Source organism: Vipera ursinii (genome assembly GCF_947247035.1).
Source record: "Vipera ursinii genome assembly, chromosome: 7".
NCBI lineage: Eukaryota > Metazoa > Chordata > Lepidosauria > Squamata > Viperidae > Vipera > Vipera ursinii.
This window is the reverse complement of record NC_139521.1, coordinates 48,155,156-48,170,083: the sequence shown is the minus strand read 5'-3', so window position 1 is coordinate 48,170,083 and position 14,928 is coordinate 48,155,156. Positions and strand designations below refer to the sequence as shown.

At 38.2% G+C, this 14,928-nt stretch overlaps 1 protein-coding gene across 1 annotated transcript in view; it reads left to right on the top strand.

Annotated features, from left to right (window-relative positions):
• The window catches only part of RNF150 (ring finger protein 150), a gene marked incomplete at both ends in the record, with an annotated part of 123,651 nt that continues 108,723 nt past the window's right edge, over positions 1-14,928 (top strand). The window contains one exon of the mRNA XM_083366966.1: positions 1-508. Within this exon, the coding sequence (XP_083223092.1) occupies positions 1-508 (508 nt within the window). The remainder of the gene's footprint in view (positions 509-14,928) is intronic.

Here is a 14,928-nt window from a genome sequence, read left to right as displayed (position 1 = left end):
ATGCAGACTCGCGCGCGGGGGGCCGAGCAGGAGCCGCCGAAGATGGCAATGTCTGTGATACAAGCGTGCCGCAGTCTGGCTCTTTCAACATGGCTGCTTTCCTTTTGTTTCGTGCATCTGCTCTGCCTGGATTTCACCGTGGCCGAAAAAGAAGAATGGTACACCGCCTTCGTGAACATCACTTATCCAGATCCCGCCGGCGGCGGAGGCGGCAGCGAGCTGCGTAGCGAAAAAACGGAGTGTGGCCGCTACGGGGAACACTCGCCCAAAAACGAGGTCTGGGGACAGGTGGCGATGACCTCGGCGACCGCTGACAGGCAAGCTTGCGACCCCAACGCTAGGTTCGCCTTGCCCGGCTCCGGCAAGCTCTGGATCGCCCTTGTTCCTAAAGGGAATTGTACTTACAAGGACAAGATTCGGCATGCCGCCTCCCAAAACGCCTCGGCCGTGGTCATCTACAACGTTGGCGCCAGCAACGCCAACGAGACGATTACGATGCCACACGCAGGTGAGTGGGAGGCACAACCTTCCCCCACACACACGCACACACGTTCGTTTGCATCTCTCTGTTGGAGGATTTCATTTCTGGACTCGGCTCCCCCCCCCCACCCGCCCCAGCCTTGGTTAGGCCAGCGTTTCCCAACCTTAGGAACTTGAAGATGCGTGGACTTTAACTCCCAGAATTCCCCAGCCAGCTATGCTGGCTGGGGAATTCTGGGAGTTGAAGTCCACGCATCTTCAAGTTCCTAAGGTTGGGAAACGCTGGGTTAGGCTACTAAATATCCAAGGAGGTTATTAATAGCCCGGGCTTACCCTGAGGTTTGGCTATGCGCCTGTCTTAATTACCAGGCAAGATTGAGTGAGCTCTTTCCTGTCTTCTGTGTTATCTTCAAACGTGGAGCTGTGAAAGTGAGGGAAATTTACCAGGGAAGGTGTTGTGTTGCACGACAGGGCTTTTGGATTGTATGCAAGGAGGCTTTTCGATGGATAAAAACTGGGAAGACATCAAGGGGGAGGGCAAGAGCCTTGGTGGAGCAGTGGGCTAATGCCTCCTGAAGTAACACCAGCTGCCTGCAATTAGTCCAGGTTCGCATCCCACCAGGCTCAAGGTTGACTCAGCCTTCCATCCTTCCGAGGTAGGTAAAATGAGGACCCAGATTGTTGGGGGCAATAAGCTGACTTTGTAATAATGCCGCCTGAGATGGGGCCGAAAGCCCTAATAAGCAGGCATATACATAGAATGAAGGCTACTGCTAAGCTTGTAAGCTGCCCTGAGTCTTCGGAGAAGGGCGGGATATAAATGGAATTAAAATAAAATAAATAAATAAAATAAGGTCAGTGGTTGCACAGTAGGCTAGCTAGTGTGTCGCACAAGATGCGAACACATAGCTAACCAAAACTTGGGTTAACTGACTTTGCACAATGCAATGAACCATCAAGTTTATTCATAAATATTGGTGGGACGAACTTGGTTTTGTATAAAACCAGATAATAGATTTTAGTCAATCACTGCTCATTAAACGTTGGTAGGATATGAACACAGCCTTGAAAAATGAGACATCAGAAGCTCACCAGGAGTTGAACAGGAAGTTGAAACTGCTGCAAGCAGCAGGTTTGATGGCATATTGTGCACTTTATAATGGAGTAGAGGGAACATAAATCAAGATAGTGTGCCTATTAAAATAATGTTGGAAAAGCTGCAAAATCCTTCACTGTCTTTGACCTCCCCTTCAAATTTGGTGAATTGAGCTGTAAGCAATAAGCTGATCACTAGGATTATTGTGCTAAATTCTTTTTTTTTTAGGTTGTTCATCTTCTAAAGTATTTCCCAGCAGCACAGAGTATAAATCTCAGTTGCAGAGACCAATAAGGAGTAGCTGTGTTGGCTGATACTCTGCTTTTTGATGCAACATGGAAAGTTTGAAAGTTTTGGGCCACTTCCTGAGTTCATAGGTTTGTGGTTTCTGTGCTGAGTAGCAGTAGTGTAAGCAGTTTTAGTGGCTTCTTTGGCTTCTGTTACTGTAGTTGAGAAGCAGCTGTGTTAGCCAGGAGAGCAATTAGATTAATTACTGCTGCAAGATTTTACTTAGGAACTGCAATCTTGTTACAATACCTGTGATTCAGGGACAGAATAATTTATCTAATTTCATTTCATGTTATATATATATGCGCTTCTGGACATAATCTGGTTTTCTGTAGTGCTAGAAAATCTTACAAAATAATTATAAATTTAAAAATTATATGTCATAAATTATTTAAAAATTATGAATATATGTCCATGCTATGTATTTACCTAAACACTGTTCTTTGGACAAACTGGAGCTTCAACATATTTGTTGTTGTTAGCTGCGAAGTCGTGTCCGACCCATCGCGACCCTATGGACAACATTCCTCCAGGCCTTCCTGTCCTCTACCATCTTCTGGAGTCCATCTAAGCTCACGCCTACTGCTTCAGTGACTCCATCCAGCCACCTCATTCTCTGTCGTCCCCTTCTTTTATTGCCCTCGATCTTTCCCAGCATTAGCTGTGACTGCTTCTTCAGGGACACTATCCTAGTGAACCAAGGACATATTGCTTTTTTATAATTTCAAAAATAACTTTCTATCCACAGTTATATGTCATTTTAAGACATTTCTGTATCCAATTTACTTGCCAAAGCCTACTGTTTCATGTTTGTTTGCAAAATAAGAGTAAATATGAAGTTTCTTCAATGATGAAATAAAAATGGTGCTTAATAAAGTAACCTTCTACAATGTTGCAGTTATTCAAATTGAAGAAGTCTGTTAGACAAAATTAGATTTTTTTTGTTTTAAAACAGAAGCATTACACATATAGATCTCATTGGATTTATTTCCAGCTAAATGACTTCGAAGACAGGTAATAAAGTTTCCTGCATTACAAGAATTACTGTACAGGCAACATGAAGGTATTTTGTTGATTCGGTCTCCTGTTTTCCTTAGAAACTCAAACTGTATGTTTTAGATAAGGAACTTGGGAAGTACAGCATTTTGTTTTAAAACATGTTGCTTTTATGCTTTCTAGGCATAATTGAAACTTCCTTTATAACAGCAATATATTTTTATATTACTAATTTCAATAACTCTAATATAATAAGTGATAGAATGCTTCATCACTCCTTTATGTTCATCTCTACCATTTGCATATTGATTGCTTTAGCAAGGAATGTGATAGATTTTTAGACACTAAAACCTGGTTCAGTTCTTTGATTTTTAGATTGTAAATAGAATAACAGATACTTAAATAGGAAACCATGTGTGTGAGAATATTTAACAAAAATACAGGTTTAAAAGAATGATATTTTTTCCTTATAATTTCATATAGCTTGTGTTGTAAGAAATATTTCATGATTTCTCTTAATAATGAGCATCCTCATGAACTGTCATTCAGAGTTCCCAGCTTTTTGGATGCTTATTTTTAAGTACTGAAGTTAATCTGTCTTAATTTTATGGACATATGCAAATATACTGTATTTAGAAGTTCTCTGCTTAAAAGAAAGGATAATTATTTCAGTGACTTCTCTATAATCCTGTAAAAGAGATATTACATTCATATTGTATATTTTGCAACAGCAACCATGTCAGTATTATTAGTTAGAATCTAAAAAAGCACAACTAGAATTCTGCAAATATAAATCCTATATTCCACAGCTCCTGACTGCCTGTCTCTGAAAGGCTTTCACAGAATTCAGTCCAGTCTGAAGAGCTGCAGTAGTTAAAAAGGAGTTTGAAGTTGTAAATATCTCACGCAGGAATTCTCACAAGTATACCAGCATTACTCTTGAACAGACAAAAAATGATCTTCACATACTTGTGAATTTATCATGGCTAAAAGAAGGCTTTATGTCATTGGCAGGATCAGTCACCCGTACAACAATTGCCCAAGCTGGGAAAACTACAACAATCTATGAAAATTCAAATACATTATAGAAGTTATTCCTTTGAGGAAAAATCCTATTAGTTACATAATACTTTTTAAAGAATAAGACAAAATGTCTATGCTGGACAATTAAAGATGTTGCAACAGAATATCAGGGTGCTTGTTATGTGCAAGTTGCTTAACCTGCATGGATATAATGGAGAAAACTAGATAAGTATGAGGCTGGAGATACTTATCTCACAATAAGTAAGATAAGCACTCCTGCCTTTTTAAAATAGAGCTTATACGAATGTCATTTGAACTGATTTCAAAAAACACAGACAGCATTTTGTATCATTCCTAGTATTGTCTGTTTTTGGCATTTCTGATTATAACAATTCTCATAGCTACCTATTAGTGCTAACATAATATGTTGCAGACTTATTCTCATATGGAAAGCATTACAGTGGAATGTTCTTCCACATTTTCCCCATTTCTACCAATGACTCCCTAGATAAAAACAATAATGCTGCCTCTGAAAATGTCTAGTTGTGTTGTGCAGCATATTTGTGTATGGGAAAAGTAAACCTTATATTCACAGGTTTGAATACTCTTGTCCAGACAGTTAACTTTGAATAGTAAAACAGGCAAATACATAATGCCAAATAAAATAACCTTAAGCCTTTCACATGGATAATGCCATATTTGTGTATCTTTTTACAGATCACTTCTTATATAGCCCTAAGGTTAGTTCTTAGTTGTTAAAACTTGAGAACCAACTGGTTTGTTAGTTTCAATGAACCTGGAAGTCATGTTGCCAGAAGCTTCCAGTAATGTTATTTTTTCTGGAGAGAGAGAAAGAGAGAGATGAAGCTAAAACAAATCACAGTAAAAGTGCACAATGTTTTTTTTTTTAAGAAAATCAGAAATCACAGGGCAATTTACAGCTATGATAAGAATATTTGAATAATCATGGAAGAAATCTAAGACAAGCAAATGGAATTGAAAGAAGGAAACCCTTTACAAATGAGGTGGGGGAAAAATAGCAAACATTTGCAGAGAAAGAGTATATTTAGGAACTGACTGCACTTAAAAGTGAGATATTGTAAATAATAGACCAACTGTCAAGTAGAATAGCACCTGGTACAACTGAAATGCCCAAAAAACTGATTAAAGCTGCAGGAGAAATGCAGATCTGAGTCAGCAATATGGTATAAAGCTGTATGGTCCAGAGATTGGAAATTATTAGGGAGGAGAGTTAAATGAAAGAAGGCTGATACCAGAGATTGTAACTGACTATTCTACTAATTTCTCATGCAAGCAAGCTTTTCAGTAAGATAAAGTTAACCCATTCATGGGGGAAGCCTTTCAAATGTACAGTCTGGTTTCTGAAAAGTAGAGGGGTGTGATCAGATAGTTAATGTAAATAGTTAATATAAATGGGATTAAAATAAATAAATTAAAAATAAAATAATGTAAGGTAGAAGAAATGAAGAAAACAAAACGAAAACATTTTGTACCTTTTATCTTTTATTGAAAATAAAAGGTTTTGATTTTATAGATTATGCCATAGTGTAGATTATCTATTACACTGATATAATGTCAAAACATAGCTGTAGTTTTCCAGAGAATCTTTACAATGAAGAATTCCTTTATGAGCTAAAATTGGAGAAAAGGAGTGAAAAAAGACTGCCGGTTTCCTATTTTGTATGCCACATATATCAAAAGAATGGCAGAATTGGAAGAGCCAGAATTAAAATATAGGGCCAGATCATTAACAGCGTGCTAGTGTTAAATATTAAGAAGATGCTAGGTTAAGTGGTGCAAGGGCTAATAATGAATTACGACAATTCTGCTGCTTATAAATTTGGTTGTGTTCTCAGTTAAAAGAAATGTACCACTTATAACAGCAATAGGACCAGGATTGCCGTTGCTAAGCAATACAGTCGTAAAGGAAAGTGTCAGATAAGTGCATTGCTTTGCCAGTGACAATCCTGGAGTCCCTGTTGCTTTCATAATCCAAAGATATGTGAGTCATTAAGTGGGAAGTGTGACTGGTGGTGCAGCATGGGTGCTATGGAGGGGTGTGTGCTGCAGGGGAAGGTCCAGAGAGCAAGAGGTATATGAGTTGAAGGAGGCAAAGGAGTGCTTGGGAGGTCTGGGATAGGATGTGCAGGAGGGCAGGAAGGCCAGGGAGGTGGATGGAATAGCATGGTGTGAGTACAGGTTAGCAGAGAGGTGGATGGTGTAATGTGAGTTCAGGAAGGCCAGGGGATGGATGACAGGACAAGGGGAATAGTGCAGAAAGTGAAGGGGACTTACCACAGCAACTTGCAAGTTTTCCTGCTGGTTTCCCCATTGACTTTGTTTGGGGACAGCTGGCAGGGTAGGTGGCAAATAGTGAACATGTGACTGTGGGAAGCTGCAACTATTGTTAAATGTGAAATCCTGAATTGTGATCCCATGATTGCAGGGGCACTGCAATGGCCAGAACTTTGAAGACTGATCTTAAGTATTACTCATTTAGAACTTACATAACTTTGGTTACTGAGGACAGCAAGGGAAGAAGTACAGGGTATAGCAGCTGGATAACGTAGACCAGGGATTCCCAACCTGTGGGCCATGGCCCAGTTCCAGTCCATGACCTGTTAGCCACAGGGCAGTGGGAATGGCTGACAAGTGTGCACACGTGTGCACACAACCTCCTCACACTAGTGCTGCCGCGTGGGTGCTACCAGCCCCATTTGTGCATGCGTGGGGGCGCTAGCACCACCACCAGCATCATGTGGGCACTAGCTGTGCGCGCACCGCACACATTTCCCTCCTCCTTTTCCCTTCAGGCCGCCAACCTGGAAAGGTTGGAAAGCTCTGACATAGACCTTCTACTATATAAAAGGTAGCTGTTAATTTTTTTTTCTGAGATCTAATACAGGCAGTCTGTCAGGACCCACCTCAATCCACATCTTAGGAAATAAGAACTCTTGGATGCAAGTTTAGTCCAAAAGCAAAATGTTTACTAGGATGGAATCGATTGTGGCAATACAAGACGGAATCTAACAAAGTTACAATTCAATCCCATATAAAGCATTCCCATTTCAGCCCCTCCCCTCATCCATTTGGTCAGGCTCTCATCATTTGCTTAGGTGTCAGGCCCTTCCATGGGAAAGGGAAACTCTCCTTGTTTTTATTGTTATTGCTTCTTCCTTTTTCAGTTGTAAATGAAGGTGCTATCCAGATCTGTGTCTCCCCCTCTCTCCCCCAGTTCAACCATTTCCCTGTTGTTTGAAGATCGCCTTAAGTAACTATCCTCTCCCCCCCTCAGAGAGATGGCAGAATCCCCAGAATAAGCACATTGTTCTACCTATACATTTATGAAATGTGATATAAATGGATTCTGACACAGTCCTTACAACAGTTCATTTACTGATCAGTCAAAGTTACAACGGCACTGAAAAAAGTGATTTATGATAGTTTTTCACACTTAACTGTTGCAGCATCCCCATGGTCATGTGATCAGATTCAGATGCTTGGCAACTGAGTCATATTTATGACGATTACATTGTCTCAGGGTCATGTGATCCCTTTTGTGACCTTCTGACAAGCAACTGTCAATGGGAAAGCCAGAGACACTTAACAACCTGTTATTATCTTGACAACTGCAGTGATCCACTTAACAATTGTGGCAAGAAAGGTCACAAAAAGGGGCAAAACTCACTTAACTGACTTGCTTAGCAACAGAAATTTTGGGCTCAATTATGCTCATAAGTCAGGGACTACTTGTAGATAAAGATATAGAGATTTTATTATTTATGTCTATTAATCTAGTGTGCTTGCTTGTTTGCAACATTTGCAACATTTTGCTTCTGTATGTTATGGGTGTTTTCCCATAACTTACAACAATAATCTTTGTCTTACAATGTTTTTCAGTGTATTCAGAAGTTTTAGACAAGTATTTCCTAGTAATATCTGAAGTTATATCTGACTATCCTAGCTAGTAGACTTAATATATCTGCATAATTTAGTTTTGTTTCATCTGTAAACTGTAGTTGACTTGAGTTTGTTCAATACATGCAGACAAAATCAAACCACTTTATGACTTTGAATATTGTGTTAAACAGACCATCCTAGAAGTTCTAGGTTTATGTAAACAAAATGTCTTAATTATTAACAGTTTCTACAGTGGCAAATCATCTAATGTTAATTTTTCCAGCTTGAAAAGGGAGGGTGAGTTGCTTCAGAGAATTGTTTATACTATTCATCTCTTTTTTTCCCCTTAGCTCTTCTGAGTTCTTTTTGCAAAACTTTTGCAAGAGGGCTGCACTTTCTAATGATTTGCAAGTTGACTGCTCCAATTCTTTCATCTGTTGCATAATTGAACTGGATTTTTATCAGCTAGATTAAAGTTTCTCAACTTTGGCTGTTTGAAGATGTGTGGACTTAAGCTCCCAGAATTCCCCAGCCAGCCATGAATTCTGGGAGTTGAAGTCCATGCATCTTCAAGTGACCAAGTTTGAGAAACACTAAGTTACATTGTATTGTCATCTCTATGCCTTTTGCAAGGTTAAAACTATTCATCGCAGTCTTTCAGAAAGTTATTTCTGTAAATTTTCAAGCACCACTGCTAAGGTGTTAGTCTTTTTTAATTGGCCAGCAGACAGTGTCCAGTCCGTTCAAGTGAGCAATAACAAGTGACTCAACAGTTTCTCAGGATCGTGAAAATTATTAGCTGTGTCATAAACAGCATTCCTATTTGGAACACTCATAGCTGTGCTTAAGGTTCTTTTAGGCAGCTTATAAATATTGTTGTCATTTTTACCTATAGGATAAAAGACTGAACTTTCCTCTGCTAATCATTTATACGTATAGAAATTGGAGTTCAGGGCAACATTTCAAACCATTCTGCAATATTATGAAAGATTTAAGTTACAGAGAACCATGCAATTTTCTTTACCTAAAGAAACTATAGGTTTAAAGCCTGTCTTGTAATACCATGGTATGGAAGGTCTAGAGCAGGGGTAGCAAGCCCATGATTGCATGCAGTCCTGGATAGGTAGTAATGTGGCCCCACAAGCTCATAAACCCTTAACATTTATACATTTATACACATACAGACACAAGAGCCTTGGTGGAGCAGTGGGCTAATGCCTCCTTAAGTAACACCAGCTGCCTGCAATTAGTGCAGGTTCGCATCCCACCAGGCTCAAGGTTGACTCAGCCTTCCATCCTTCCGAGGTAGGTAAAATGAGGACCCAGATTGTTGGGGGCAATTAAGCTGACTTTGTAATAATGCCACTTGGGGGGTGTATGAAAGCCCTAATAAGCAGGCATATACATAGAATGAAGGCTACTACTAAGTTTGTAAGCCGCCCTGAGTCTTCGGAGAAGGGCGGGATATAAATGGAATTAAAATAAAATAAATAAAAAATAAATACATGCACACCAGAGTTCATTAACTGTATTATATATTTTATATGAGGCCCAAGACATTTCCTCTTCACTCATTGTGGTCCAGACACACCTAATCTAAAGGATACAGTTTGAAAATATTGAATATTGAAATTGTTCTTCAACAAAAATTAAATCAGAACTTTTGGGTTTCTCTGGATGCAACCTAATACCCTGGCAACCTAGCATAATTATATACTGTAATGATCTTCTCTTATCTCTTGTTCCAGGAACAAATAAAGTAATGATAAGATAAGGGAGACTTTCCTAAACCAATTATTTGAAATTATCATAATAATTTCATTCCTGCTGCTATTAATCTGAAACTTTGGAAGATTTATATCAAGACTAGTCAGGCACATTAGAGTAAGGTGAATGAGGTTGGTGGTGTTTTGCATAAAATTGGCCATTATTATGCACATTATTATTTTATGCATAGTGCATAAAATCCACAGAAACAATACATAAATTGTGTATCAAAATATAAAACACCAGAGCAGGGAATTATTTTAAAAACAGTTTGAGTAATGAATAAAATTAGGAATAAAATTAAATTATGAGGAGTAACTGGAGTGAGTAAACCTGTAGCCAGATATATTTAGCCAGCGGGCTGCCCTTGAGCTGATGTATATCATGCAGGGATTCAGGGAACCTTCTCGGGGGCACAATATGATGTAAAGTTTACGGAACATTCCCACAGTCACAATTAGGATTGTCAACCAGCCCCCATTTATGTTTCCAATATTGGCACTTGCCAAGGTTAGTTCAGATAGTTCAGTGCTGTCCAATTTTCTTTTGAGAAGTCAAAGCCAAAGAGATGTTGTCCTGGATCAGACATTAAATTAAACAGATCTGGTTAGAAGTTGCCCACTTCTGGTGCCATGCTATCTCAATGTTAAAATCTTCTCTGATTAATTGCTGTCCAGTTATTTCCGAGATTTGAACCTGGATATTTGATCATGACAGCCCTTGTGTATCCATAAGCCTCATCATAGTGTATCCTGGGCAACATGTTACAGCTAAATAGTCTACACATTTTGGCTGCTGGACCTCACAAGGATTTCTCAGCAAGAGGATGCATAGAATCATAATCATTATCATAATAGTAAAGTTGGAAGGGACCTTGGAGGTCATCTAGTTCAATGCCCTACTCAGGCAGGAAACCCTATACCATTTCAGACAAATGGCTGTCCAGTGTCTTCTTAAAAACTTCCAGTGTTGGTGCATTCACAGCTTCTGAAGGCAGGTTGTTCCACTGGTTAATTGTTCTAACTGTCAGGAAGTTTCTCCTTAGTTCTAGGTTGCTTCTCTCCTTGATTAGTTTCCATCCGTTGCTTCTTGTCCTGCCTTCAGGCGCTCTGGAAAATAGCTTGACTCCCTCTTCTTTGTGGCAGCCCCTGAGATATTGGAACACTGCTATTGTGTCCCCCCTTGTCCTTCTCTTCATTAGATTAGACATTCCCAATTCCAGTAGCTGTTCCTTATATGTTTTAGCCTCCAGTCCCCTAATCATCTTTGTTGCTCTTCTCTGTACTCTTTCTAGAGTCTCAACATCTTTTTTACATCGTGGTGACCAAAACTGGATGAAGTATTCCAAGTGTGGCCTTACCAAGTCATTGTAAAGTGGTATTAATACTTCACATGATCTTCATACTATCCCTCTGTTAGTGCGGCCTAACACTGTGTTGGCTTTTTTGGCAGCTGCAGTGATTGTCCACTAGGACTCCATGATCCCTCTCACAGTTACTACTATTGAGCAAGGCACCCCCTATACTGTAGTATACCTGTACATGTGGTTTTTCTTGCCTAAATGTAGAACCTTACTTTTTTCACCATTGAATTTCATTTTGTTAGATAGCGCCTAGTGTTCAAGTCTGTCCAGATCCTCCTGTATCTTAAGTCTGTCTTCTGGAGTGTTGGCCATTACTGCCAGTTTGGTGTCGTCTGCAAATTTGATGTGTTCCTCATCTATCCCCTCGTCCAAATTGTTGGTGAAGATGTTGAAGAGCACTGGGCTCAGAACAGAGCCCTGGGGCACTCTACTACACACTTTCCTCCATGTAGATGCGGTTCCATTGAGGACCACACGCTGAGTACGGCCTGTCAGCCAGCTATGAATCCATCTGGTGGTGATGCTGTCAAATGTGTTTATTGGTTTTGATATGTAAGCTCAAGTGCATTTTGTTAAGCTTTGCTTCAAATTTTGTGTGTGTGTATTATATATATATATATATATATATATATATATATATATATATATATATATATACAGTATATATATATATATATACAGTATATATATATATATATACAGTATATATATATATATATATATATATATATATATATATATATATATATATATACACACCCACACCCACAAACACATGCTAAAAAAGAATCAGGAAAAGCATATATTTCAACCAGATCTATAGCTAAAATGGATACACGAAAAAGGCAGTGTGCCTACATTAGCAGTGGTAAAATATGTGAGACAATTTTAAAAATAAAGAGGTGAAAAAAATGGAAATATATTGAAGTGAAAAAGAAAAGTTTACTCACTGAAAGGAGTACATTCTCGACCTTTTCCTTAGCTTAGATCCATTCAGTTAAATTTTCTAGGCTCATTGAAGTATTAGTTTTGCTGTCATTGAATGCAGAACATATTCCTCTAAAGTTTTTAGTTGCTTTTGCATGTTCCCTTTCTTGGTTGGAGAAGACTTTCTGGTATCTAGTTTCCTCATCTTGTTTCTTCTTCTCCATATATAGCTTTGAATTCTCTGGCACAGAAGACTTTATCTTGCATTTATATGGCAAATAATACATTCCTGCTGATAACTAAGTAAAAACAGTTTTCAGTAAAGAGGAAAAGTACTACTGGGCAGAAAGAATAACAGTACCACTCCTGAAATTATTCTTCTTCTGGCTCTTTCTTTTCTTTTTTCTTTCTTTCTTTTCTTTCTGAGGCTTAATACACAACCCCAATGATTAACTGGATTAGTCAGTAGAGGAAAATGGATACTTTTCTGTACCCCTTACATCAGTGTATATTTCATCTAATATATATGGGAACAAAACTGGTATTTTCAGTGCTTTTTTTGTAAAAGAAAAAGGTGCCGGAACTCACACATGTCATACAACCTGCCTTGCCTACCCTACAAGGTTCCATCCAAAAAAGGTGCCGGAATTCCGTTCTGAGCGTTCTATGAGAAAAAAAGCCCTGGGTATTTTTAGCATTAAAAATTGGCAAGGAACTTTCCTTTTATTTTGAATATAGGACAAGATGAAGCAAAGATTTTGTTGAACATAGCATAATTAAGGGGTACTAATTCTGCATACCTCCCTTTCAAAGCAGTAAGCATAGTAGTATTAGTGATGAATTAAGGCAGGGGTGTCAAACTGCCAGCCTGCAGGCCAGACACGTCACCAGGAAACCGCGCCCACCCCATTGCCGGCAATGGGGAAAAAGCTCCGATACGTCGCACGACATCACGTGACATTGTGAGTTTGACATGTCTAACTAAGGTGTCTGGAATTACTTAGAGATTATATTTTTAAATTGCTATCCAAAAAATAAAAAAGGTTCATATTATGTTAGGGTGCTTCACTTGACATGAACTTAAACATTGTCAGCATACTGATGCCATTTCAGCATTTTCCAAAGAGATTGGTGTCATTGTGACTATAGTGTAGAATTGTACTGGTCAATAAATGCCTCTTTGTTGGTGCAAAGTTTAAGGGAGGTGGCCTTGAAAAAAATATGCCAGCACCATTATCTGGACAAAGGGGGCTGAAAAATTCTTTAAACTTGGAAACAAGATAATATTCGAATGTGTCTTTAAAAATGCCTTCCTAATGTATGAAGGCTAAGAGGGAGAAGGATGTGCAGCACAATCAGATTTGCAGCATTCTGTTATTATAGCCTAACCAAATAAAATATAATTTTGGTCTTCCTGTGGAGTTGAATTTTTTGGTCTAGTTTAGCTAGAGGGGCAGATACTATTTATTATATTTCTGGGGGGAAAACGTATCTAGAGGACAGAATATAATTATGATTCAGCTTTTGGTGTTAGTTATCCTGACTAGAATAACTTGTATTGCTCCATGATCTGGAAATAACATAAGAGATATTGGCACTTTTCCATAATTCTGAGCCAGCATAACACATTTTAAGCAAAAAACCCTGCATATATGGTTTGTTCATTTTATTTATCACAGGAATTTTTGATGCGTTGCTGCACTGAATGTAGCATAGTTAATTCAATACAAGAAAAGGTTGATGACTAGCATACAGTACAGTCATCTAGTGATTATCATGACTGCTGGAAATCTGAACCTGGAATTAAGATGATAGTGATTGTGTGAATTTATCAACTTGTCATAATTTGATTTGATCTTGATTTTTCACATTTGTGTAGCTACGTAGATTTATAGCCATGGGTTATGGTTTTATGAGATGAGCGAGTCCATTCACTGTGACATATTCAAGAAACAATGGCTAAAAAAATAATGGGTATGTGTATGATATGCAAACCCAGCCATTTTAACCACTATATACATAATCTATATTTCTCTTTGCCACTAATGTGTTTTACGTGTGCAGCATTCCTGAATTTGTATATTTAGTAGAAGTATAGACTCATAGAATGACAGGGTGGTTAGTATTTCCAGAATCTGGAAAACCAAACAATCTTTGCATTACTTAGTGAGGCTCACTAAATTGAAACTCTGCTTTGCCAGATGTTTTCTCAAACTCTCCTTAAAACCAAGATAGAGGAAATTGTTGGATTTTCAACCTCTAATAAAAGAGTATTTTAAAATATTATATTATCATGGGAGAAGAATGAAATGTATTAAAGCCCACAAAAATACAAAGTAAAGTTAAAAATATTCAGAGGTAAAGGTTTAATTCCAATGCCATTCATTTTGTGGTAGACTTTTTTCAGCCCACATAATGTATAATACATTACAATTGCAGGCAATATTATCCATCTCCTTTTTGTGTCTCGTTTTGCTTGTAAACAGTTTTATACTGTATGAAAATAGGAACATACTTATTAAATGCAGTTGTCTGTATAGTACAAGCAAATCTTGTTATGTTTTCCCTTTGATTATATGGAGCCACATATTTCTTGAGGGTAAAACAACTGAAAGTTTTTTCTACCATTTCAGTCTACTATTTGTTTAGCCCTGTACTGTCATTCCTGTGTGGCAGCAGCATTCAGGTAGTTTAACTAGATGTTTGAAAAAGTAACTAGAACTGAATTCTAATTTTCTTAAATTATAAAACATGAGTTTTCATCTGTGCTATGGTCTTCTACATGCAAACTGAGTTGTATAACACTGTATAGTTTAACCAATTTGATCCATAAGGTGCCTGGAATGGACCAAGTTCATGGAAGTTGCAATGCAAAGCAAATGTGATCTGATCAGGACAATGGACTAATATTAATGTTCTGCACTATCAGATCACAAATTAGTCATTGTGAATATTAGATTCAGAGTGTGGCTTCATATGAGTCAGATCATGCTATCTTGGGACAAGTCTATGGTTGCCATGGCAATCATGAATTAAAACACCCACCTGCATTCAGTGATGGTAATTG